At 47.1% G+C, this 26,377-nt stretch overlaps 2 protein-coding genes across 2 annotated transcripts in view; both read left to right on the top strand.

Annotated features, from left to right (window-relative positions):
- LOC116952461 (sorting nexin-6-like) overlaps positions 1-16,592 on the top strand; it is a 43,094-nt gene extending 26,502 nt beyond the window's left edge. Inside the window, exons 4-14 of the mRNA XM_032971829.2 lie at positions 216-326; positions 1,055-1,176; positions 2,507-2,630; positions 4,440-4,535; positions 5,901-6,006; positions 7,040-7,115; positions 7,836-7,875; positions 10,145-10,231; positions 11,574-11,733; positions 13,227-13,312; positions 15,874-16,592. Coding sequence (XP_032827720.1) covers positions 216-326; positions 1,055-1,176; positions 2,507-2,630; positions 4,440-4,535; positions 5,901-6,006; positions 7,040-7,115; positions 7,836-7,875; positions 10,145-10,231; positions 11,574-11,733; positions 13,227-13,312; positions 15,874-15,939 — 1,074 coding nt within the window. The 3' untranslated portion in view covers positions 15,940-16,592. The remainder of the gene's footprint in view (positions 1-215; positions 327-1,054; positions 1,177-2,506; positions 2,631-4,439; positions 4,536-5,900; positions 6,007-7,039; positions 7,116-7,835; positions 7,876-10,144; positions 10,232-11,573; positions 11,734-13,226; positions 13,313-15,873) is intronic.
- An 8,496-nt stretch (positions 16,593-25,088) lies between these two features.
- Positions 25,089-26,377, top strand: part of LOC116952525 (uncharacterized) — a 30,228-nt gene continuing 28,939 nt past the window's right edge. Inside the window, exon 1 of the mRNA XM_032971937.2 lies at positions 25,089-25,980. Coding sequence (XP_032827828.2) covers positions 25,676-25,980 — 305 coding nt within the window. The 5' untranslated portion in view covers positions 25,089-25,675. The remainder of the gene's footprint in view (positions 25,981-26,377) is intronic.

Genomic DNA, 26,377 nt, shown 5'->3' with positions numbered 1-26,377 from the left:
CCGAGTTGAAATTATTATTTTTATTCCTGGGCAAATAAGTAATTATCATCATAAAATGAAGGCGTAAACATCTAATGACGGAGTAATCTCAGATTTTTGCCTCCAGTTTTTTTTCTAATGGAAGAAAATGGACAAGGCGCGTTTGCCTAAGGATGATTGATGATTTTAAGTTCCCCCTCAACGTTTGTGACGCAACTGCGGTGTGCGTGCTTCAGACCACCCTGCCCTATTTCAAGCAAGGGGAGTTCTCAGTCGTGCGCCAGCACGAGGAGTTCATCTGGCTTCACGACGCCTACGAGGAGAACGAGGAATACGCCGGCATAATCGTACGTCAGCACCGCTGCTGCCTTGGATCAGGCCACTTATTTTTCTCATTAAGATTTACTTTGTTCACATTTCTGACGCACGGTACATTCCAGCAATAAGCGTACAATCTAGCATTATAGGTCACGCGCATCCTTATTTGCAGCGCTCTTTGTGCGGGATTTTACAGGAGTTGGACGGACTTTTCGGTGGCAAGATGTTAACTGCCTCGTCTCCTATACAGGAGGTCGTGGGTTCGATCCTGACCCTGACGCCTTAATATTTGGAGTTTGCATGTTCTCCCCGTGGTCGTGTGGATTTTTTCTCTTGGTCTTCTGGGTTTTTCCTCCGCATTTAGACTCAATTTGACTCATTTAGAGTATTTGGCTGCTATAAAATTCCACACGACAAGCCAATTCTTTGAGCTATCATTGGCGATAGCTAGGTCCCTTCTGAAAATAAAGCTGTATAGCTCAGTGGGGCCTTAACTGGTAAAATTAAAAATAAATGGTTGATTAAAATGAACACGCGTGTGGAGGCGGTGGGGGGGAGTGATTAACACATGAGAGGGCTAAGAGCTGCGCGCAGTGTCTGTGGGGGGATGCATATCACACGGTTAACGAGGCCTTCTACAACACTTTATTACCTCCTGCAACATTCAGTACGATTTGGTGTTTAATACAGGAGCGACCGAGCACATGGATCTTTTTATTCAGTCCTTTGCTCTGTCTACCCCACGTGGGCCCAAAAGATTCCGCCGGCTCCTCCGAGGCCAGACTTCGACGCCTCCCGGGAGAAGCTGCAGAAGCTGGGGGAGGGCGAGGGCACGATGACCAAGGAGGAATTCACCAAGATGAAGCAGGAGCTGGAGGCGTAAGTCACGGCAACCCTTCTGCGTTGAAGTGATAACAACAACGATGATGACGATGATCGCCGCCTTGTGATTCTGACAGCAGCAGCGCACAGCCGAAAGGCCACTGTAATGCACAGCAAAAGCTCCATCATCCAGCACTTTACCATCCGGAAGGCTCAATGACAGACCGGCGTCTTGTCATAGACGTCAACACAATTATTTTTGTCGTGTATCCTGAAAAATTCTGGCAGCCGTCCGGCGTATTGCCGTACACTTCTCGTAGATCCGTTGTTGTTTATGGGAGCTTTAGGATGCTGCCAAGTGATGGCGCTAGCAGCAGTCTATACATACAATACTGTACTACTGTCTTCTGTACCCTAAACGGCCCCACTGCTTCTCTACAATCAACTAAGAATGTTCTATACTCTTTGGTTCTTTCGGTAAAGTCACGTAGATGGAAAATTAATAGATCACGACGTTTCGATCGCAACACAAGCAACCGTCAGTAGGTGAAACAAACACAGCAGGAGAACTGCTGACCTAGGAGAAAGAGCTGCGGCAACAAGTCAGCAGTTCTTCTGCTGTGTTGTTTACCGAAAGAACCAAAGAGTATATGCAGTCACGAAAGCTTCAAATCAAGAATGTTCTACAACTGACTGGCGAGTACCTCTGTGAAAGAGTATATTATTTATTATATCACAGTTAAAGTGTACGCTTAGTTTATTTTTTAAAGTTTTATGTGCTTGAAAATGTTTTGAACCGTAAGTTTTAACTCTCAGATTAACCGGCACTCTCTCCATTCCCCATGGAATGTCGGATAACAGAGCTCTTGCTGTAATTCTAAAACACTCTGCACTGCTCTCTCAGAGGGAATCACTGTAATGCGGTGCTTCAATATGTGAGTCTTACGGGGTGGGAGTGTGGGCTGCGGAATGCATACCGTGCAGGAGAAATTTACAATTTGCGCAAATGCCCTACTAACACAAAACACATTCATACACAGTGTGAAACTAAATTCCTTAAGAACACAACACTAATTCACAATCTGAAGTAGTGTTGTGTTCTTAAGGAATTTAAGGACACAAGTATATTGCTCGCACAAAACCCTCTGGTTCACAACAAGAAACACACCTTCCTAACACAAAGCACATGTACGTAACGTGCAACAAATGCCTTACTAACACCGCGTTGACTAACGGAGTGGACTTGTGATCCATGTATTGTGGCCTTAGTAAGGGTGGGTGGGGAGTTGGTTGGTGTGCAATGGGCTCTCTCCACACCAAAGACAGTTAAGAGAATCACCGGTGTGATGTAAACGTTAAAACATTGCAACGCTGGTATTCTCCGTAGGGAGTATCTGGCGATCTTCAAGAAGACGGTGGCAATGCACGAGGTGTTCCTGTGCCGCCTGGCCGCGCACCCTCTGCTGCGCAAGGACCATAATTTCCACGTCTTCCTGGAGTACGATCAGGACGTGAGTTCTCACCCCCATGGCATCCTGCAGAGGGAGTCCTGCTCTACTACGTCCTGGCTCAGCAGAGAGGGTTTGACGGCCGCCACAGTGGCGAGATGTTAACTATCTCGCCCTGCAATGCAAGAGGTCGTAGGTTCAATCCCAACCCTCTCGCATAACGTCCGTGATGATGCAGTCATTTTTAGTCTGTTGATGGTCGGCAGTGCGGCAATCGACTCATTTCGACGAGCTGTACATGATGCACTATTCAAAGTTGAATTTTTCGATAACAGATTTTTTTATGTATATTCTTGGTTTTTTCGGTAAAGTCACGTAGAAGGGAAACAATAAAATAATAAAAATATATTTTATTGTCTTATATTTTTATTATTTTATTCTTTCCCTTCTACGTGACTTTACCGAAAGAACCATGAATATGAATCCCTGCAGTCACGAAAGCTTTAAATAAAAAAATATTTTTTCACGGTAATGTTTGGCGTTATGACATCGCAGAGTAGCACTGATTTCGGATTGGTACCCCAGTCGCGGAGTTAAGGACACCCCTGAAAAAAAAGTGTCCCAGAAATCAAATATTTAATTGCCTCGGCCATTTTGTATTCTTTGATACCCCCCGGGGTACCGCCATAAGGATCACCTGTTGTATATTTGGAGTCTGCATGTCTCTCGCCTTGTGGTCACATGGACTTTTCTCAAGATCCTCCGGTTTTTCCCTCGACAATTAGAAACATGTGTTTATAGTGTGAGGCTGCTATACATTTACACGTGATAAGCCACTTCATTGAGCTGTCATTTGTGGTCACTTATGAAAAATACCTACATAGCTCAGTAGGCCTTACCTGGTAAAATAAAAAGGTTAGTTTTTGTGGAGTCGGCTAAGAGGGCAGTGGGGTTTCTCTTCTTGGAAATTATTTGACTAATGCTTCCACACTTTTATGTACTGAGTGGTATATCATGGGACCTCCTTTGCCAGTGCCAAAATATGAGAATAGGTTTTCCCCTTTTTTCTGGTAAAAGGGTAAAAACCTATTACTATATCTTGTTACTGGCAAAGGAGGTCTCATAATGTAAGTGCTTACCCCGAGCTCTCAATACTCTGGTGGTGCGCTGTTTTTGAGTTGTACGCCTTTTGGCGTCTTCTGGTCCAACACCAGTGGAGACTGGGCTCTAAGAAAAGCCGTCTCGGGTGTGGACCAATCAAATTCAAGGACAGTGCTTATTATCAGAGTTGTCTTTTTTGTTTGCATTTTGACTACTTGTGTTGTGGTTATTGCAAACATGATCCTTTGTATAAAGGTGCCAGTTTTTTAGCCAGATAAAAGGGTAAAAACCTATTACTATAACAAAACAGATGTTAAGATGTTAAAACACCAAACTGAAACCTATTACGAGGAATCATGTCTGCATTAACCACAATACTTGTGGTCAGAATGCAAACAAAAAAGTACTCTGATAATAAATGCATTGTCTTTTGAAACTGATTGATCCACACCAGAGACAGTGAGCGGTATAGTCAACCATTCACAAGTGCAATGTCTCAAATGGGGTTTTCACTCAGGCCATCATGCTATCATGCTATTTGGGGTTGATAAAATACTGCTTTGTGAAAATCACAACAAGGGACATCCCATTTGAGACCAATGTCCGTCATGGTAATGTGCAATTTCCGTCTCCAGCTCAGAGACGTCAGCATCGCTTGCCGCTTTCCGATCAAAAGGGACCCTTGGAGTGTTATGTGTGGAATTCAAATGGTGCTGGACGAACGAGCTGCTGACACTGGGCGTGGTGACATCGGTTTTGGGGTTTTCACAGTTGAGCGTGCGGGGAAAGAACAAGAAAGAGAAGTTTGGCGGATTTCTCAAGAATATGGTCAAGACAGCAGACGAGGTCCTCATTGCCGGCACAAAGGTACGGAAGGAGACAGGGTTAGGCCAAACACGCTCTGTAAATATCAAAACGCGTAACAGCTACGCGTTGTGAATACGCAAACATGTTTTGCCCTCGATGGGTAACTTTTCCAGTGTCCGCGCTTTAATCAACGCTTGTGAACGCGAGCGTGTGTATTGGAAAGCCGCGCCTAATCCATCTTATGTCGCCTGATTTTTTGCCGAACTTGTTTTTATGCCGGCGTAGCTTAATCGGGGATCGGCCAATTTGCCGTGAGTATTGATGAGCTGTGCAGATGCTCACCCCGTCTTTGTGGACCCATTCTTCGGGGTAGTGGCGAGATGTTAACTACCTCGCCTGGTGTGCAGGAGGTCGCGGATTTTATCCCGACCCTGACGCCTATGTATTTGGAGTTTGCATGTTCTCCCCGTAGTTGCGTGGATTTTCCTCCGGGTCCTCCGGGTTTTCCCTACATATTTACAACAACAAGCATTTAGAGTATTTGGCTGCTAGAAATTTCCATGTGATAAGCAACTTCGTTGAACTATCATTTGTGGCCAGGTCGCTTCTGAAAAAGAGCTACAAAGCTCAGTGTGCCTTACCTGGTAAAATAAAAAATAACGGTAGTTATGAACAGTTTAATTATTTTCTTATTCAGCAAATCGGAGAAGTTCAAATATTTTTTGTTTTACAATTTTGTTGTATGACATTTCGCTGACAACCGCTTGGCCATCTGAGCAACAAATTATTCAAATATTCTATTTTTGGTGTCCCGAGGGAAGGCCCATTGAGCTAGCGACCTGGAGGGCTAGAGAAACAGCACATCGGAGCAGTTTTGTGATTCAACAAAGTGGCATTTTAATAACAAAACATCTTGAAGTGACCTTGAGAAGTAATTTTGGGACATCATCTTCCATGGCCGTTCTGCTGCTTGTGAGAGTTCTAAATGGAAATGTCACAATGCTGACAGCACAATGAATACATTAACATTTTGTAAAAAACAAACCTGAATACATTAGCTGATAATACTGGCCTTTAAAATAAAAAGTATGTAATAGACGACGTTTTGAGTGATGGCCCTTCTTCATGGCACACAGAGAGAGGCTAGAGAGGTAGTGGCCTCTCTTGTGTGCCATGAAGAAGATCCATTTCCCTTAACGTCACCTATTGTATACTTTTTATTTTTAAGGCTGTGATATCAACAAACGCCAAAAGCAGCAGTGCCAGCATCACCGTGTAATTTGTCAAGTTCTGTATTTGCACTGGGTCTCAATGTGCCTGCATCTCAAAACGCCGTACAAGGTAGCGAAACTTGTGTGTACCGTATATTTGAGGGGGGGGGGGGTGGAGATAAAGCGACGTCGTCACACGTTACGATGTTTTCAGGATGTAGATGAATTCTTCGACCACGAAAAGACGTTCATCCTCGAGTACCACGGCAGAATTAAGGACGCCACCATGAAAGCTGACAAGATGACGCGCGCACACAAGAGTGAGTGATCGCTTTCATCCATCACAGTTTGTCCCACGGTTAGCAGTGACATGGGTTAATGGTTTTTCGGTAAATGTTTCACCTCCCATAGGGGACATGAACGTTATATGCACACGGGTGCCAATCTTGGCCAATCCGAGCACTCGTAAGTGGGGCCAATTTATGAGTGTTTAGACCTTGACTGGCTTTAAGTTTACATTAAATGCTTTCTATTTTGCGCAGTGGAAACAGCTCTCTTGCAGACTCGGTGATCTTTACTTAATTTTAAACTGATAAGCGAATTCAATTAACAGTTATTTCGCTTAACGGTAGTTTTTCGCGGAACGGATTAAAATGGTAACTACTGCACTTCCCCGCCGTGGTGGGACGCCGAGTGTCACATGAAGCATCCCGGCGACGAGGGGGTCGAGGCGCCGTGCAGGAGATTAAATCGCGTGATGCCGGCGACGAAGCCGGAAACTGCGGCTCGAAGCACGCTTATGGATATTCATGTAGGCATGATGCGACATGAATATTCAAAGATCCGCCATATAGCCTTAACAGACTGTTGACGCAAGTGCTGTTAGCGAGCGCCTACGAAGGCAGGCACGGCACATGAGGGGGTGGATGGCCATAACCATGCCCGGCCCCCTCTGTCTCCCTTGTGGCGATGTATATACCTCACCAGATACTCATTTGAGGCTGAGTCGACCTAGGGGAGGCCCAGTACCGGTTCACATAATTGTCACTGGTGTTGGGCTGTGAGTGGGAATTGAACTCTGGTCTCCGAGTTCGTACTGCAGAGCGCTAACCACTGCACTACCGCTCTCCACAATACACAGCATATAAGGACAAGGGCTTGGGCGTGGGAGGGCGTCACTTCCTCCATGGATGAAGAGCAATAGGGTCACATGAAGCTTTTGTGTGTGAACTAAAGCACTGTACTGAGAACTCCTTAATGTATGTAAAGTTACCAGACAGAATCAATGTGTTTTTACGTTACCACAAGGCATAACGTTGCAGTAACGTTTTTATTGTTTTTTTCTGAACGCAGATGTGGCCGAGGACTACATACGGATCTCTTCTGGGGTCTACACGCTCGGCACTCAGGAACCCACCAACCTCAGCAGGTGTGTGATGCTTTTCTTGCCCGGTGGGCAGGGCTGGGCATCCCTACTAGGGAGGTGCAGGCCCGGGGCAAATCACTCATCGTGTGGGTTCCACCAAAGCGCAGGGGCCGGGGCAGTCACCCCCGATTCGCCATTACCACCCAAGGTTACGGCTCTGCTCCTGTGGGGTTACAGAAAGATTGTGAGAGAAATGTGGCTGGGAGTGCTCAAGGGCTCGGTGCACAAACTGTGCTGCCATTTGCAGACACTCGAGAACCCAAAATAACGTGGGTTTTTGTCTGTTTAACCCCTGAAGTAAAGCTGCAAAACACAACGAGATAAAGATACCATCCCGACACGTACCCCGTGTAGCCCCGGTTGACGGTTTCTCTTGTTAGCGAGCTCCTATTAAGGATTCCACGGCACACGACACAGGCGGTGAGGCTAGTGCCCCACAGCTCCGATTAGCACGGTTGGCTACGCACGGTGCAAAGGAAGCTCAACAAACATACATACCTACAAGTGTAACATGTTTCCTTGTTTTCCACTTGGAGCACCCGAGTTGTTTTTGAAATAGTGTTCTTCTATATACCTGGCCTCATCCTTGTCACCAGTAAGTGTACAAACAAAAAAACAATCGTCTCAATTTGGTCGGGCTACAAACATGCAGCGGTGGAATCGAGGAGGTTTTGGGACTAGGTGTTTACCGTTGTGTAAACGGGGCGACTTTTTGGGTTGCAGAATTTTCCTCAAGTTCACCGAGCTGCTGGAGAAAACCCGGGTAAGCGGTCGGTTCATTCATTCCCAGTACCCTTATTCCGTGAATCTGCAGTGTCTTTTAATTCTCTTAGTCTCATATCGTTGTAATTTCCTTCACTTTTAATTCGCCAAAACATTTGAACGTATTGGCGGTACACTGGTGGTGCATGATATAATAAAGTAAAACCACAATTATTATTTATTTTCCCGCGATCCGCAACCCCGATCAGAAAATCTTGCGGAATGGTGCGAGTAAAAATCAGTTGTCGGGGTGTCGAAGTGATCAGAAGACGAACGTTTATATGAGCGACTGAACACGAAGCTTCACAGTTTGTTGCCGTATTGCAGCACCATGCCTGATGACGATTGGCTGCTCCGTGTTCCAAAGACAGATTTGACTCCTCGTAACCCTCGACTTGGCCGGACGGTTCCTTGATTCAACGGACCCAAATCAACGGTCAATGTTGACCTTTTTTATAAAGTCTCAGTCGACTGAATAACCCTTCGAAAATCGCATCATCTTTGGCGACAGGGTCCATTAAAGACCGATAAACAGATTTGCTGATTCAAATTTAGATTTTAGACTGTTTTATGAGGAGCGGTGTGTTATGCTGCACCAGTGTCCCACCAATATGTCCATTTGCATTCTTCCAGGCTGCTGCATTAGCAAAATTCCACACAATGCACAATAAGAATATGTTTTACCCTTTCTGGTAATAAAACAGGTGTTAAGATGTTAAAACACCAAACAGATACCTTTTGCAAGTGTTTTGCTACTTGCATTGTCTTTCTACTTTTCGCCTTGTTACGTTCTCTGGTCTAACACTGGTGGTGAGACACGGCCATAATGAAGGCTGCTGTCTCTGGTGTAGGCCAATCAGTTTCAAGGGCTATGCATATATTATTTGAGCATATTTTTTTCCACAAGTATGTGCAGACTTGATGCCTGCAAAAGGTATCTATTTGGTGTTTGAACCATCTTAACACCTGTTTTATTGCCAGAAAGGGTAGCACCTATTCTTATTTTTCATCATTTTTTTTCCAGCTAAAGGGTCCCATAGATATAGAATTCCACACGTTCCACAGCCAGCCGATTTCCTACGCATAGCTTTGCATTCGGCCTCATTACATTTGTTCCTCCCCGTCTGCATCCTTCACCCAGTTGCTTTCCTCCTCTGCCACAGCGGATGAGTGCAGACATTGTGAGTGCTTTCACCTCCATGCTGCGGTGGTCGTCAGCATCTGCAGAGACTCGCAAAATCCAACTCACTCAGGGCCAGTGACCTTTGATCAGTCTTCCACCACTCAGTTTCAAGCAGCGGAACTAAATCGATGGGGCTTCATTTCCTCAAAACCTTCACGTAGCAGATCTCAATGTGTGAGGCGCAGGCTGCGGCATGGATACCGTGCAGGAGAGATTTCGAATGTGCAGAGGGAACGCCACGTTGTGTATTGACAAAATACCAAGAGACAACAGATAAAAAATGCTTTGCTAACAACACGTTGACTCGAGAGGTGTGGACACATGATCTATCTATATGGTGGCCTCACTTTAAAATTCAACACGCTTGTAAATAACACGCACACTGTGCAATGATTCACTCTATCTCGTTTCTGGTCTCTTTATGTGCTATGAAGAAGGGCCATTGCCCGAAACATCACTTATTATATATTTTTTCTTGTTAAGGCCACCACAGTGTTCTTTGACAAATGTGTGGAGATTTTTGGTATTTGTGCACCACTGCAAGACAGCATTACTAAATTGTTCCTTCATTGTTGTTTGGGCTGGGGAGTTGGGGGGGGTGTGGGGACCACTGGTCTTGATTGGGGGCCCGTCATGCCAAAAGAGTTGCCTTGGGGGATAACCGTGTAGGATTTTTGTAACATTTCCGCGACAGTACAGTTGAATGACATCGGATTGACCCCGTAGTGCTCGGTTTTTTACCCAATATCGTTCATGAACCCATTTCATTTTACAGTGGGGAAACGATAGTGGTCGACCAGTTTCTTTGGCGGGTGGTTTGACCGATGGCAAAATTACCGATGCTGATTGCACATTGGGCTGTATGAATCCTGTAAAAAAAGATATATGCGTAAAAATACATACAATTATAAAAATGTATCATAAAAATATAACAAAAATAACAATTTAATTGCTTAATAAGAACTGATACAAATGTATAATAAAACATACTAAAATAAAAATTCATACAAATTTATTTAAAAAAAAAAACCAGGTGGCTCATTGGAGCCACAGGTTGTGCAAGAGGATTCTCGCATCTCCGTTTTAGAAACTCGAGGGTCGAGTTGCGTCCGATGAAGACCTCAAGCTCTCCGACCTGCTGCGGTACTACATGAAGGACTCACAGGCCGCCAAGGTACCCAGTACACGGTCGTCGTAGTGGTAGGAGTGGTAGTGGGCGCAGCATTGGCAGCTTTGGTCACCGTCCTTCAACCCAAGCTATGGACTGTAAAGTAAATCCACTGTGGTCTGCCCACCTCCAACGGAGGAGGAATAGCAAAAACGACACCAACACCCTCCTAAAGCCCTCTCGACGTGGCCAGCAGCAGGCCTCGGACATTGGCACTTAGCGTCTGGACGCATTGCCGTGCGTGAGAATAGAACTTGCCAGATCATCCTGATAGCATGTACAGATACACACTTTTGGAGGCCTTGGTTACTGGACATTTGTGACTTCTCTAAAAAAAGAGAGCTTCATAGCTTATCGTATTTCTGCAGGATAAATGCTAATTTTGATTCTGATGATGAAAAAAAAGTCTCAGATTTTGTCTTTTTGGATTTCTAGTTATAAGCAAAAAAAACAACGCATTTGTTGATTGCACCGTGACCTTAAATGGAAATGTTTATAAATGCCCCTTCTTTTCCTTTTAAGGTCACAGTCTTATTGACAATCATGTTGATGTTTGTTGTTTGTGCTTGCGCATCATTGCCAATGCGGCAGCAGCAGCATCACCAAATAATTAGTTTGGTTATAAGTGTAGATTTCACTATGTTTCTGTCAAACTTCAGTTCTCCAAACCTTCTAGAACATTATTGGAATCCACATCAGCCACTCACTCATTCGTGCACTCACAACCAGCTTACCTCTTTCCTATTGCCCATTCCCCTCTTTCCTCGTCCCTCCACTCCTTTCTGTCCCTCCCCTGAAGCGTCGCAGTGGCGAGATGTTAACTCTCTCACCTGGTATGCAGGAAGTCGTGGGTTCGACCCGACCCTGATGCCTGTATGTTTCTCCCCGTGGTCGTGTGGATTTTCCACTGAGTCCGGGTCCTCTCCTTTTTCCCCACCACATTTAGAAACATGTTTTTTTAGTATTTGGCTGCTATACATTTCCACATGATAAGCCACTTCGTTGAGCTATTATTTGAGGCCAGTTTGCTTCTGAAAGAGAGCTATGTAGCTCAGTGGGCCTAGCCTGGTAAAATAAATAATTTTTAATTCATTATGAGGAGCAGCCAAATTGTGACTGGCTATCACCAAAGTCAGACAATCGCCCACATGCTGAACCCCTGCTCCAAGAGATCCATTCCCGGTGGCATTTAGTTTGGATAAGGTGCAGTGTCTAGGTCTGTTCTGCGTTTGGACAGGGTGCAGGGTACAGGTCTGTAGGATGCGTAGAGGCTGCGTTACGGTGTCTGTGTGAACCCCACGTATGCACGCGCGCGATGTGCTCACTCCCGTGTGTGTGGCACCGGCAGGATCTGCTCTACAGGCGGGCGCGCTCCCTCATCGACTACGAGAATGCCAACAAGGCCCTGGATAAAGCCCGGGCCAAAAACAAGGACGTGCAGCAGGCGGAGGCGCACCAGCAGATCTGCTGCCACAAATTCGAGAAGCTGTCCGAGTCAGCAAAACATGGTATAAATAATAATAATAATGCAGTTGATCATCGATTATCCGGCACGCTATTATCACTGCTTCCAAGATTATCTGGCGGTCCTGGGCCGGTCCGGCAAAACCACTCCAAAGGCTGTACCAGTCAGGCGATCGGCACTGTGTGCGTGACAAACAACTTAGCTATGCTTGATCTTGACTACGCATTGCGCGAAAGAAGCCCAACACACACACACACACACGTACATACCGAGCAAATAAAAACCCCATACTACTACCAAGAAAAATCCAAACTGAATAAACAAATTAGGAAATGGCACCAAAACAAACAGTTATCAAAACAAATAAAAATTGTATTTGGTCTACAAATTCCAGAACACAATCCCAACAAAAGAGCAAACTTATTGTCACATTATCTATTGTGCTTTTCAGTTGTGAAATTTTAACCCAGATTGTGCTATCCGGAGTCATCTCGTGAGAAAACGAAACCACTAGGAACTCGCAAGGAGCATGCAGTTGCTCCTCCGTCACCCACGCCGTGTTAGATGAAAGAACCATGGAAGCAGATGTCGCAGAAGTACATCCTGAGGTCCTTTCAAGTGACCTGGCCCACACAATAGAGGGCAGCACTCTCCCACCTACTCTGTCCTACACACGAGTCGCCCTTGCCACATGACCAACATTTTAATTCTCAGAGTTGGTAATTGGCTAAATTAACCGCATAACCAAATTTTTACGTGGTGGGTTTTTTGTGTGTGTCATTAATGACTGGGCCGAGACCTTACTCTCTATACTTGAGAACACAGATTAATTACAGATAGTAACCTGAATTCGAACCCAGGACCTCAGCGGTGCCAGCTTACCTGGCCACCTGAAATATAAATTTTAAGAGGAATAATTTATTGTTCTATAAATAAACACACAATTGCCTCACCAATAACAATGCGAGCCTCCAAAATCTCACGAGCAACAGGGCCACTTAAAATCCTGGTTGTTGGATAATACAGCGATAGAGATTTTGAGAGACATCCGTGGCAACCTGTGAAGTAGTGTCAGTGTAAATAAGTACGTGGAAAAGCAGGTTTCTGACTGACTGGTCTTTGCAGAGTTTGTGCATTCTTCGTGAGTGGATGGGGTCCACTCTGGTTTCCCATCACGTGCAAAAAATATTAAAACTCACCCGAACTCCACACTGTTGAAACTTGGTGCGCATTCCTGGGCCACTCTGTCGAGCTGTCATTTGTGTCCAGGTCGCTTCTGAAAAATAAGTTAATGTCTCAATGGGCTTTTCCTGGTACTATAAAATCATTTAGATTTATTTGTATATATTTTTAAGTGATTTGTTTACCTTTCCCATACTTTGCACTCCTATCGTGTGTTTTGTATTGTTTGTTGTTGTATAACGTTCTTACCCACCCCTACTGGACATCTGTGAAAAATAGCTTTATAGCTCATCAGATTCCTCTAGTATAGATAAATATTATGATTCTAGTTGTGTTCGTGTTGTATTTCCCCAGAACTGATCGACTTTAAAACCAGGCGAGTGGTCGCCTTCAGAAAAAATTTGGTGGAAATGACAGAAATGGAAATTAAGCACGCCAAGGTGAGTGTGTGCCTGTTGAGTGTTCGCGACGCTTGTAGTTTGTGTCTTGAGTAGATTTAACAGAGGGTGTCACACACTCTGTCGCCCGCGTTTCACGACAACGAAGGTTACGCCTCGTCCAAGACATTTAATCCCAACTCGGTGCAGGTCATCACTATTAGAACCCCACTACGATTTTGGTTGCATAAATCACGGACGTTCGTAAAGTCCGTGAAGTCTTTCAGAATGATGGAGGGCAACAGCTCTGTGGTCACCAAATTTTCCAAGTACGTAAAACTTTGAAAAAATAAACTAAGCCTACATTTTAACCGTGATATAAGAAATAACATACTCTTGCAGAGGTACTCGCCAGTCAATTTTAAGCATTTTAAGTTGATTGTAGAGAAGCAGTGGGGCCGTTTAGGGTACAGTATACAGTAGTACTGTATGTACAGACTGCCGTGAGCGCCACCACTCGGCAGCGTCCTGAAGCTCCTGTAAACAACAACAGATCTACGAGAAGCGGGCTGCAAGAGACCGGATGGCTGTCGGAATTTTTATACATACGTGAAGGAATATTTGTTCTGCCGTCTATGACAGACGCCGGCGGCTAAGAGAGCATTCCGGATGGTAAAGTGCCAGATAACAGAGCTTTTGATGTAGTATATATTTACTGTATGTTTAACTTCTTTCGCACCGTACGTAGCCAACCGTTTCTAATTGCAGGTGCGAACATTGGATATGTAGTAACCTTGGATTCGGTGCTTCCTTGCTGTCCTTTCTCGGTTGATATACATCGTGCACTCAAACCGGTGCCACAGGCCTCCGTGGAAGCCGTGGCAGGGGAAGGAGGAGAAGGAAAAACCAGCCGCCCGACATTTCAGTTCTTTTGAAGCATTCTCTTTAAATCGATTCACAAAAGCAATGGTGACCTACGTTAGCAACTAGACCCTTTCCCGTTCTGAGACGTCTGGAAGTTGCTGAGTGTGTGTCCCGTTCACCGCCGAATCTCGGAACACGCAAGCGGATCAAGGTTAATTTTATTTCGAGAGGCGTAGTAGCGCCGTTGTTTTTAAAGACATTGTTATTCACCCCAGAGAACTGTAGCAATACAACCACACTCTTGATAGCTGATGCCAAACTGTGCCACACGCCCACCCACATGACCTTATGGGAGCCTCGGTACGTCTTTGGACCTGAAGATGTACCGGTAAAGTTATTTTATAACGTTGACGTGCGTGTACATCATCGGAACGGAATCAGAAGGAAAACTGATGATGTACACTCACTTTCTAGATGGGATACTCGTTACATTAGAACTGCTTTTTGTGTTAAGTTTGTCCTTCCCCCGCACCTATGATTACAACGGTTGGCTACGTACGGTGTGATTGGCTACATACGGTGTGAAAGAAGTTCAACATACATACAAGTGTTTACGTGTATTTAGCATTCCTGCCAAACCTACAGCGCAGCGGTGATCATGAGCAAGGGGCCACGGTTATGCCCCTGTAAGCGTCACTGAAAGTTACCATCTTGAGTCGACTACTTGCAGGAGTGGATGAGAGTTGGAGACCAATCACATTGACCCTGGCATCGTCCTGCCTTTTAACTTTGTTTATACATTTTAAAAAGAAAAAAATGTTTTTTTATATGAATATAATTTTTTAAAATAAAAATGTTAAAGGGACTTTAAGATGAGGCACCTTGAGACCCCACCCCATGTTATCATGACCTTTTTGTAAATTGAGTTCCTTCCCACACCTTGGCCGTGAACTTTCCAGACAATCTCCATACCAAACTGGTATCTCACTAAGCATCATTAAAGCGGGGTAGAGTGGAGGACCCACAGTTGATTTTCCCAATCCTCCTTGCATGAGACATCACTCAAACTGGGCAGGCAAGAGGCCAATAAGTTTTAACTTATTACATAAATCCAACCCATCCTCACCTCCAAAGAGGAGGTATTGCGAAAATATGATTAAAATGTAATGTATTTAGACACATGCATTTAAATTAAAACATCAATTAAATCACTTGTATTAAACCACTGTACTGGGAATGATTAGTTTAAGTCGAGGTTACGTTCCTGGAAGTTATATCCATGGAACCTTTTGCCAGTTATCAACAAAACAAAATAAGAATAGACTTGACCATTTTTGGCAATAAAACAGGTGTTTAACACATAGTAGTCGGCTTTCGCGACCAATGTTATCCACAAAGGGTTTTTTTGGATTATATCGCGTAAACATAAATGTGCCGTTAACCCACCACCACCCTACGCAGCCAATGAGCAAGATTTGTCACGAAAACAAAACGTTACAATTAGTCACTACTTCAGCACACTACACGATCTAAACCAATAACAGGTGTTAAACACATCTTTTATGTATGGTTAATGCAGTACTTGATGCCTTGCAATACGTATAACTATTTGGTGTTTGAACATCTTTATTGCCAGAAAGGGTTCAAGCTTATCCTTATTTATTTTCATCATCATGATGCTGGCACGAAAAAAAGCGCCACAGAGACGAAACAGCACGATGTCGTGCGTCGTTTAACATTGTTGTATTTCGCGCGCGCAGGCCAACCTGCAGTTTCTGCGTAACTGCCTCGTGACCCTTAAAGAGGAGCAGCAGCAGCAGCAATGAAGAGCTGCACGCAGCCTCTGCCACGCACTTGGGGGCCGCCGCTCTCTCCGTCCGTGCTGTTGAACGAGCTGTCACTAACCGATTGCTGCTATAGCCACGACAAACAAACAAAAGGTTGACACATTGAAAATATTGTTGTTGTTGTGTTTTTTTTCCGTTCAAATCACTTTTTTTTTTAGTCACGGAGTGGTTAATAATATGGTGACATTCCGAAACGTTTGTGTGATGTGCGCTTGATGTGGTGTGGGTGAGTGCAATCGTCCTCCCATAACAAAAAAAAACATGCAGTGCAGATCTTAATTTTGTCGGGTTGTTTGTATGTTTTTTTGAGCTGTAAACCTGTATGGTAGTTGGTGCCAATCACTGGGCTGGGTCTTAATTGTTAAAATTTGGTTTTGTTGTCCAGTATATATATTTCGTTTACTCTACATGCTACTTATTTTTATAATCACAGCAACACCAACAACAACAAAACACTGATCTGATGCAATGGCGATTCACGGTCCTGAATGCATTCTCAACTAAAAATCACACTTTCAAAATCACGGTGAAATATTAATGATGCGTTTTTTGTTTCTTTTTTGCTGTTGAATAGCGGTACTCGTTATGTTTTGCGTAATAAAAACAAGTGATTAATTCTGTGTTGATACTAACTCGGTCCCTTTGTTTATTTTGTAATTCCTTTTGGAGGCCATTGCGGTTGTTTAAACGCATGTTTGAACAAACGGATGCTGTTATCAGGGGGCAAGATTATAACGATGAAACTACACTTTTTTTTATTCACCAGGTAAGACCCACTGAGCTATATGACTTTTTCGGAAGCTGGCCACAAATGATAGCTCAACGAAGTGGCTTATCATCACGTGAACATTTATGGCGGCCAAATGCTCTCTGGAGATCCACATCTCCCGATCTCTCATGGTCAAACGTGAAAGGGCGCGGTCGCTACAAAGGGCGACGATGGCCCATGGTCACAAACTCGCGCAACGGGAGTGTCAGCTAAGAAATGGAACGCATTTAAGAGGACTTTTACTGAGGAGATTGAGAGATGAAATCGGTGTGTGTGCATGTACTTATATTTCTTCTTTCATTTCGTGAACTTGTGCCCTTGAGACAGTGAATAATAATTAACATTTGTAAGGCATTTCATCTGTAGGTCGCAATGCACCACTGTATGGAAAGCCAGGAAATAACCTGCAGGGTATACGGACAGAACTCGAGTGTAAAGGCCAATTTAAAGAGGTGAGTTTTCCAGACAGACTTGAATCGCTCTCACAACTCTGTCTTCTTATTCAAGGCAAAGTGATCCATACTCTGGGAAGCTGCAATGGCAAAAGCCCAATCACCCCAGGAACAGAGCCTTATCCTCGGAGTACTTAGAAGAAGGTGACCCAAAGATCTCCGGGACATCGTTGGGATTATAAAAATGCGCAGTGCTCTCTTGTTTTCAGTATGGCACGGTAGGCTCCATACAGTGCAAAAGAAGTTCACCATACAGTTAAAAATATATTATTTTATACTCTTTGGTTCTTTCGGTAAAGTCACATAGGTAGAAAAATAACACAAAATAATATATCACGACGTTTCGATCGCAACACAAGCGGTCGCCCTCAGGCGGAAAAAGTAATCCAGCAGAGGAACTGCTGAACCAGTGAGAGAGCTGTTACAACAAGAGGTATATATGTGGCGATGGGCAAGCAAGCGGGGTCTGAGCTGGAAAGGAATTCCATCCACGGATGCAAGCACGTTAGTTATATTCTTGGTTCTTTCGGTAAAGTCACGTAGAAGGGAAACAACATAATAAATATTGTTTTATATTTTTATTATTTTATTGTTTCCCTTCTACGTGACTTTACCGAAAGAACCAAGAATATGAATCCCTGCAGTCACGAAAGCTTTAAATCACGTTAGTTGTGTTAATGGGGGAGATTAGGGAGGGAGATTAGCATGAATGAGCTTCCATCGCCGCATAAGAGTATCATCCCCGCATATGCGCGCAACAGTAGTGTTAATGAGAGATTAGCACCATGAGGGTGCAATCCAAAGGACACGTGAGCATGAGAGTGTAATCCAAAGGACATGTGAGCATGAGAGTGCAATCCAAAGGGCATGTGAGCATGAGAGTGCAATCCAAAGGACATGTGAGAGATCTAAGAGAGAGAGAGAGAGTCGGAAATAACAGCTGACATAGGCAGGTAGGATGGAAACATCACAGTTAAGACTTTACCTGGTTAATAACGTCCTTCCAATGATTGCTCAGTTTATACCCATCTCGGTTGGAGTTGTGTCTGTGTTTATATATCTGGATGGCTTCATGAACAAATCTCTGAAGGTAGCCGGTGGGTTTTAAGAGTACCTTCGTCTTGGAAAAATCAATTTCGTGTGAGCCCACAGCGTTAAAACAATTAACAGCAACGGCAGAGGTATTGGTCCTACCATGTTTCAGATCCGCCTTGTGTTCGCGAACGCGGTCCGAGACATGTTTCCTTTCCCCAATGTAACTGCTGCCAGAACCACAACTCAGTTTGTAGACACCAGGGTATTGCATGTCAGGAATCACATCCTTTACAGATGGGATCAAATCACGGATTTTGGGTACTGTGTTGAAACGAACCTGGATCTTGTGTTTGTTTCAGATTTTGGAAATATTTTTGGTAACCCCTGCTATGTATGGTAAAGTGATGGTTATGGTTGGATCCTCAGAAGGTTGTCTCCATATGGCTGGGGAGACAGCTTTGCGGATTGTACGTTCCGAGTATCTGTTCATCCTGAGGGCTTGGTGTACGTGCTCCAACCCACTGGCTAGGTGGTGCTGGTCGGAGATGCAACGGGCCCTATGGTGTAGTGTTTTTGATGAGGGAATTCTCGGCTGGTTGATGGTGGTGGTCAGGCTTTAGATAGGCATCCGTGTGGGTGGCTTTCCTGTAGACAGTGTCCCAACGAGCCATCAGGTCTCTTCTCGATCAAAACATCCAGGAAGGGTAGCTTGCCATCCTTTTCCACTTCCATGGTGAATTTTATAGACAGGTGTATGGAATTGATGTGGATGTCTGGATGACATTCGCTACCACTGGTGATAAGGGAAAACCCATTGGGGTACCCTAATTTTGTTTGTAGAATGTACCATTCCAGGTGAAGTAAGTGTTGGTAAGGCAGTGGCTTACCAAAGTTGGTACATTTGGATTAAATCCTTGTTGCACCAGGTCTTCAATGATTGCAATGGTGTCAGGTACAGGTACCTTGGTGAACAGGGGGACTACATCAAAACTGACAAGCAAATCATCTGGAGACAGTGAGATGTCCTTGATTAGAGAAACCAAGTGAGCTAAGTACAGCTGAGGTGGTCTTGCCTGTGAAAGGAAGCAGGGTCTCAGGCAGAAATCGTGGTGGTCCCCCTCTTTAAGAAGGGGGACCGCACAGACTGAACAACTACAGGGGCATCTCACTCCTCAGTGTACCGGGAAAGGTCCTGGCAAGGATTATTCAACATCGCCTTGCTAGGCACGCTTAAGAGAGGCTTGTGGAGCCCCAATGCGGTTTCAGGAAAGGGCGGTCCTGCACAGATGCCATATTTTCTGTCCGTTTGCTACAGCAGAGGTGTAGGGAATTCCAAAAATACCTATATCTCTGCTTTATTGACCTGGTCAAGACCTATGATACCATCAGTAGGCCTGGGCTCTGGGTTGTTCTTCGTGCTTTCGGAGTCCCTGACCCTCTGCTCACGCTCATTAAGGACCTTCATGATGGTGAGCGGGCCCGGGTAAAACTACATGGCCGGGAGTCAGAGCCATTCCCTGTACACCTCGGGGTGCGACAGGGATGTCCTCTGGCTCCAACATTATTTAACATCTATTTCGACCACGTAGTTCGTGAATCCTTCAATAGCTGTACCGGAGGAATTTCCATCTGGTACAGATACAATGGGAGGCTGATCGATGGTACAGGAGGATGTGGAGCTGAGTGGACTTGCTGATGACTGGTACCAGCGGTGTCAAGATCAGCCTCTGTGGAGGAGGCTCGTGAAGGATGCTATTGGGCAGTTGGAGGCAGTCTCCCTCCAACAACAACGGAGGACGGAGGAGCGACGCTCACAACAACGAGTGGAGCGCCGAGTGGCTAAAGCACAGCAAGTTGGCACAGTAGGGAGCACAGGTGGTGCATCAGCCAGTCGTCTCAGTCAGTCGACCTGTGGCATCTTCGGTCTGCGCCGTTGATGTGTGTGTGTGTACGTCGATGTGTGTGTGTGGCTCTATGTGCGTGTGTCAGTCGATGTGTGTGTGTGTGTGTATGTCGATGTATGTGTGTGTGAGTCCATGTGTGTGTGTGTTAGTCCAAATGTGTGTAAGTCCGTATGTGTGTGTGTTTCAATGTGTGGTCCGGCAAAACAACCCCCTACCTCCTCGCGGTGCCAGAGGGGCAACTCTGTCGTGGACAGTGCTATGGGGGGAGGGCCAATTCCGATTGGGTCCTCCCCTCATGGCGTCTGTGACCACCACAGGGGCTAAACGGGGGCTTTGGATGGGTGCGAGGGGCTGGTAACCCCTCCACCTTAAAAAAATTACCACTAAACCACGTTTAAAATATCTAACTAATAAGCTTGTGCTGGAGGCCCCGGGGGGACAGGCATCTATGACGTCTCCTGGCCAAACCCCAATTGTTCGGAGCAAGGAGATTGAATCTCTACCCTCGGGGCTCCTCCAGAAACAATGAAAAGCCACTTCGTGTGGCCACGTGGAATGTTCGAATGCTCACTGTGGAGGAGAGGCTGCCACTTCTCTGTCGGGAGCTGGACCAGTACCGCCTGGATCTCTGTGGCATTCAGGAGGTCTGGTGGACCAGTTCTGGCTCCTGCCACCATGAGGGGTGGACAGTCCTCTACTCGGGGCAGCAGACTGCCAAACAACAGGGTGTGGCTCTTCTTTTGAACAAGAGAATGAAGGGGGCATGGGAGCGTGGCGGTGAGGTGTGGGAAGCTGTAAGCCCCAGGCTACTTTGGGCTCGCCTTCCCATCAACCAGAGGCGAGGAGTGGTGGTCGTGGTAACTTATGCCCCCACCGAAGACGAACATCCGTGGAGGGATGCAGGCAAAGCCGATGAGTCAGATGCCTTCTATGACCTCCTGTCACAGGTGCTGGCTAAAGTGGCCCCTCGGGATAGAGTCATTTTGTTGGGTGACTTCAATGCCCGAGTTGGTCATGATGCTGGCACCTGGTCTGGAGTGATTGGAGGGCATGAGCCAGATCAGATCAATAACAATGGTAGGAGGCTGCTAGATTTTTGTGCAGTCCATGGGCTTGTAATTACCAACACGCTGTTCCGGCATTGGCGCATCCACACAACATCATGAATGCATGCCGGGTCCAAGCAAGAACATCTGCTGGACTACATAGTGATGGACCAACGGATGCGAGCCCATGTCCATGACACCAGGACCTACCGTGGAGCTGATCTACCCTCTGAACATCGACTTGTCATCTGTAAGATGCGCCTGCCATTCTTCCGCTCCGGTGGTGGGTGTACACCCAGGACCCCATTCCAACCTAAAGTGGCCTAGTCTCAGTTATCTGATGAAAGTTGCAAGCAAGAATTTCGTCATCGCTTGCGGCTGGGGTTGACATCATCCCCCACTCCTCCTGATGTCGAGGGTAAATGGGCGAGGTTTAGGACTGTCACTCATGCAGCTGCATTGGCTGCTTTGGGTACGCGGTCCAGACCTCGCCAGAGACCCTGTCTGACAGAGGAGGTGTTCAGGATAGTTGAGAAAAAGCGACAGGCCCACTGTCATCGGCTACAGAATCCCACGTCAGAGAATGAGGAGGCTTACCGCAGCCTTCTCTCTGAGGTTCGGAGAGCCGTGAGGCGCTGCCAGGATGGGTGGTGGTCGCGGGTTGCTGAGTAGATGGAGTCTGCCTCAGTGGCCCGCGATCACAAATCTCTATTTAACTTAATCAAAAAAGTAACCTGCAGCGCCACACCTATTACCATCATTAGGGGAAAAAACGGTGATCCAATCTCCGACCCCCAGGAACAGGTTTGCAGATTTGCTGAGCATTTATGTGAGGTCCTGGGGGAGGGAAAATCCCTCAGCCAGGAAAATATCGTGGCACAAAGTGGGGATGACCCTGCTGAGGCTGCAGTGCCTCAAATATTGGAAGAAGTCACCCCCTGTGAGTGGCTGGCTGAGGTGCCATCTGTTGAGGAAGTACTGAAGGCGATCCGGAGTCTGAGACCAGGAATGGCAGCAGGCAGAGATGATCTCCCAAGCGAAATGCTGAGGGAGGGTGGCGTTTGTGCACAGACTGCCCTAGATAACATCATAACAACAGTCTGGACCACTGGCCGGGTTCTGCAGGATTGGAAGCATGCCCTGGTGGTCCCCCTCTTTAAGAAGGGTGACAGCACAGACTATAACAACTACAGGGGCATCTCACTCCTCAGTGTGCCGGGAAAGGTCCTGGCAAGGATTGTTCTACACCACCTTACCAGGCACACTGGCGGAGAGGCTTGTTGAGCCCCAATGCGGTTTCAGGAAAGGGCGGTCCTGCACAGATGCCATATTTTCTGTCCCTCTGCTACAGCAGAGGTGTAGGGAATTCCAGCAAGACCTACATCTCTGCTTTATTGACCTGGTCAAGGCCTATGATACCATCAGTAGGCCTGGGCTCTGGGTTGTTCTTCGTGCTTTTGGAGTCCCTGACCCTCTGCTCACGATCATTAAGGACCTTCATGATGGTGAGCGGGCCCGGGTAAAACTACGTGGCCGGGAGTCAGAGCCATTCCCTGTACACCTTGGGGTGCGACAGGGATGTCCTCTGGCTCCCACATTATTTAACATCTATTTTGACCACGTAGTTCGTGAAGCCTTCAATAGCTGTACCAGGGGAATCTCCATTTGGTATAGATATAATGGGAGGCTGATCGATGCCCGGGTGCAGTCAAAGGATGGCTCCCTATTGCTCAACCACGTTATGTATGCCGATGATTTGGTAATAGCTCCTCATTCAGAGGAGGAGTTGGAGACGCTGCTACTGAGACTGGAGCGTGCCACTAATAGATGGGGCCTTAACATCAGCCCCACCAAAACTAGGCACCTGCCTGGGTATTTGTACCATCGGACACTCCACCCCCACAACTCCCAATCGGTGATGGGGCAGTTGTGGAGAGAGTGGAGAGTTTCCCATACCTGGGCAGTGTGCTTATGACCGGCTCCAGTTTAACAGCAGAGGTCTCACTCCGAATCAGTCGAGCGGCAATATCTTTTCATCGGTTGCGTAATGCTGTGTGGAAGCTACCTGGTCACGGTCATTCCCTCCCTTCTCTACGCTTGCGAAACGTGGACCCCCCTAATGGAACATCTTCGCCAGTTAGAAACATTTAGACTAGCCTGCCTACGATCCATCCTGGGTTTAACCAGCCTGGATTGTGTGAGGAGCTCACAAATCCCTGAAAGATCTGGGCAAAGTCCCATCGGTGAGCTCCTTCGGCAGGCAAGGCTGCGTTGGCTGGGTCATGTAGCCCGCATGCCCAGCCACCGCATGCCGAAACAGCTTTTGTTCGGCCGGATCGAGGGGGCTAAACAGGCGCGGCACGGGCTAGAGAATAGATGGAGTGATGTGGTACAGGAGGACGTGGAGCTGAGTGGACTTGCCGATGACTGGTACCAGCGGTGTCAAGATCGGCCTCTGTGGAGGAGGCTCGTGAAGGACGCTACTGGGCAGTTGAAGGCAGTCGCCCTCCAACAACAACGGAGGGCGGAGGAGCGACGCTCACAACAACGAGCGGAGCGCCAGGTGGCTAAAGCATAGTAGGTTGGCACAGTAGGGGGCACAGGTGGTGCATCAGCCAGTCATCTCAGTCAGTCGACCCGTGGCACCTGGGTCTGCCCCGTGACCTCCTGCCAGCGGGCGTTCGACACTTCACATGGCCTCAAGGTGCACATGGCCTGGCACAAGCGTCGTGGTGACGTCACCGCCACTTAGTGGCGAATGGCGGTTGTTGTTGTGTGTAAGTCCATATGTGTGTGTGTAGGTCGATGTGTGTGTCAGTCTATGTACGTGTATGTGAGTCGATGTGTGTAAGTCTATGTGTGAGTCGAATGTGTCCCGCGCGTGACGTCACTGCAAATGAGCCCCCCCACACGTGATGTCACTCCATGAGGCCCACCCCCCCCCCCCTCATTAAAATTCATGATTGGGTGGATTTTTACACTAAAGCAGAGGAAGGTCGAGCTGAATTAAATAATTTATTCCGCAAAGTCGTTTCAAATGACGTTTCTTTCCAGAAAATGACGGTAAAAAAATAAATATACACAGCACAGTGCTACATCCGTACGTGACGTCACTGCAAAAGAGCCCCCCCCCTCTTCATTAATATTCATGCCCGCGTGGAAATTTACACTAACGCACAAGGTCGCGCACTCCACATGCCACACCCCTCCCCTCATTAATAATCATGAGCGGGTGACGTCACTCCACATGCCGCACCCCTCCCCAATAACCATTAACGGGTGACGTCACTCCACATGGGGCAACCCCCCCCCCACTACACTATCGCTCCCCACTTCAAAAAGGCAAAAGACAAAGATCCCCCGTATAGCCTTTACCAGTCAGTAGGGGCAAGTGTTGTTAGTGAGCACCTATGAAGGCCGGCACGGCACACGAGGGGGTGGGTGGCCAGCACCGCGCCCGGCCGCCTTTGTCTCCCCAGTGGTGATGTTTACACACCACACCAGATAGAGTACTAAGGGACCGTCCATAAATGACGTCACGCGATTTTGGACGATTTTTGACCCCCCCCCCCATCGTCACACGGCGTCACAAAAAGTCAGACCCCCCTTCAAATGTGACGTCACAAAGCTCTGCCCCCCCCCCCCAAAAAAATAAAACATGCTTCAAATCGCTTTAAACTATTGTCATTGTAGTGCGTATTTAATGTGCCGCTGCACTCTGATGTTGTAGGAGAAAACATTTATTAAAAAGTCAATTTAATTAAGTAGAACGTATTGTCTATATTTATTTAAAGTTGCGCAATTTGATGTGACGTCACATTTCTCACCCCCCCCCCCTCGTCACACATCGTCACACATCGTCACAAATATCTGACCGCCCCCCTCCCCCCCAGGTGCGTGACGTAATTTATAGACGGCCCCTAATTTAATTCTGAGTCTACCTAGGGGAGGCCCATGACCGGTTCAGATAATTGTCACTGGTTTTGGTTGTGATCCCCCGAAAGGCCTTAACAGACTGTTGGGGCAAGTGCTGTTAGCGAGTAGCACCTGTGAAGGCCGGCACGGCACACGAGGGGGTGGGTGGCCAAAACCACGCCCGACCGCCTTTGTCTCCCCAGTGGCGATGTTTACACACCGCACCGGGTACTCATTTGAGGCTGAGTCAGCCTAGGGGCGGCCCAAGACCCGGTTCAGATGATCGTCCCTGGTGTTGGCCGTGAGCGGGCACTCACACTCCCACCTGCAAGACTCGCAACCCCCTTCCTGCCCTGACCCCCCTCCCGTCCCCACCTCCTCCCTCTGACCCCTCCCCCGCTCCGCTCTTCAGAGGCGCTGCGGCCGCTGTGTCTGCCCGCTGCTGGTGCTCCCCCCCAGCCACCACTCCCCCTGGCTCGGCTGTCTCGGCTCGCCGACCCCCGGGCCCCCACGAGAGACGACGAGAAGGGGGGAGGAGGAGCAGGAGGCGCAGTCCGGGCCCCGCCGGTCCACCGAGACCCCTCAGGCAGGGCCATGCGACTCTCGCGCTGTTTCGGCGCGGACTCGGCCACGGGGCTGCACGCTCCCGGCCGCCGTGAGGCGGAGACGGGGGCCCGCGGAGCTGCGACAGGGGCCGGAGGAGCTGGGATAGGAGCCCGAGGATCGGAGGCAGTGGCCCGAGGACCAGGGACAGGGGCCCGAGGCGCTGGGCCAGGGGTCCGGGGACTCGGGGAGAGGGGGAGCGGCGCGTTTGGTCGGGCCCCCGAGAGCCCGGGTTCTGGGCTCCCGATGGGGGTCGAGTTTGATGAGAGAGGAGATAGCGGACTCGACACGAGCAGGTGAGCAGAACAGCATTATCATCAGCGCCTCGATCATCAGCACCACCACAATCTTCAGCACCACCATCACTAGGAACTACAATCAGCAGCAGCACAATAATCAGCACCACCATAATCACCACCACCACTATCATTAATCAATCATCATCACTGTCGTCAGCACCACCATCAGCATTTTCATCAGCGCCGTCATCATCATTACCACTTCCAACCATGGTTTAATTCTTCAATTGGATAGAAACAAATACATTGAACACACAAAAACAATGTGTGGCTTCAAAATTAACGACTGTTTCGTAATGTATAATTGGCGACGTTTTGGGCAATGCTCCTTGTTCATAGAACACTGGCCAGAGAGGTAGAGTGGATAAGAGTTGGAGACATAACTTTAAATACC

This window comes from Petromyzon marinus, chromosome 47 (genome assembly GCF_048934315.1).
Source record: "Petromyzon marinus isolate PM22_M1 ecotype Great Lakes invasive population chromosome 47, UKy_Petmar_22M1.pri1.0, whole genome shotgun sequence".
In the NCBI taxonomy this organism is placed as follows: Eukaryota; Metazoa; Chordata; class Hyperoartia; order Petromyzontiformes; family Petromyzontidae; genus Petromyzon; species Petromyzon marinus.
This window is presented reverse-complemented; position numbering and strand designations above follow the sequence as displayed.